Source organism: Suricata suricatta, unplaced genomic scaffold (assembly GCF_006229205.1).
Source record: "Suricata suricatta isolate VVHF042 unplaced genomic scaffold, meerkat_22Aug2017_6uvM2_HiC HiC_scaffold_12794, whole genome shotgun sequence".
Taxonomy (NCBI): domain Eukaryota; kingdom Metazoa; phylum Chordata; class Mammalia; order Carnivora; family Herpestidae; genus Suricata; species Suricata suricatta.
The window spans coordinates 1-1,010 of NW_021856882.1; the positions used below are offsets into that span (position 1 = coordinate 1).

The window sequence follows — 1,010 nt, forward strand, 5'->3', positions numbered from 1 at the left end:
GCTCCAGGGTCCACGAAGAGCTCCGCTGGGGGCTCAAATTCAAGAACTGTGAGATCATGAGCCAAACTGAAGTCAGATGCTAAACCAGCTGAGTAGGCCCAGGTGCCTCCAAGATGCTCTATATAATCAGTAATCAAGGAGAAGAACTCCCGTCTCCGGAGTGGGCATAGGATCCTTTTGAGAAGCTAAAGGGTCAATTTGATAGATTGTCAAGTACGCCTGGAAATATTTCCCATTCAAACAAGCAACTGTGTGTTGTTTAAAAACATTGCACGTTTTAATCCAGACTCTGCCACTAAGTAGCTGTGACATTGAGCAAGTTACATAACCCCTTGAACCCCTTTTTCCCTTGGAAACTAAGAAAGTAAGCCTCTAGAACCCACTGTGGAGGAAAGGCCCCCTAAGCTCTAGTCCCACGGCACCTTCTCCTTCCTTTACTAGGTGCTAGGCGGCTCCAACCACACCGTATTTCTTTTGCTCTGACAACAGCTTTAATTGCTGTTCCATTTGCTCCCACAGATAAAAATCTTGATGAGGACACTTCCCCCAAACCTACAAGTTTTCTTCCTTCAATGGCTGAAATAAAACTCCATAAGAATGGAACGTATCTTTGTCTTCTTGAGAATTTTTACCCTGATGTTATCAAGATAGACTGGAAAGAGAAAAATGGCAAAACAGTTCTGGACTCCCTGCAGGGAAACACCATGAAGACTAAGGACACGTACATGAAATACACCTGGCTGACCGTGCCAGAAAAGTCCATGGATAAAGAACACAAATGTATCGTGAAACATGAGAAGAATAAAGGAAGGGTTGATCAAGAGATTATTTTTCATTCAGTGAACAAAGGTATACGTGTGTATATACCAGTATCCTTTTTATCAAAGGAAATACCCCACCTTCTCGGTCAAATCCTTAGTTTTTCCAATGACCAACGAGAAGCAGTTACCTACTTTTGGTTTCTCCTAGCATGCGATAAAGAGGAAACGCTGGAATATCGGTGAAAACAC

At 43.0% G+C, this 1,010-nt stretch overlaps 1 gene segment (V, D, J or C); it reads left to right on the plus strand.

Moving 5' to 3' along the window:
- Window positions 1–519: 519 nt before the first annotated feature.
- LOC115284623 lies at window positions 520–849 on the plus strand (the record flags this gene model as incomplete). The annotated part of the segment is given in 1 exon segment: window positions 520–849. A coding segment is annotated over 1 exon segment (330 nt), but the record flags the coding sequence as incomplete, so codon positions are not given.
- Between the last annotated feature and the right edge of the window lie 161 nt (window positions 850–1,010).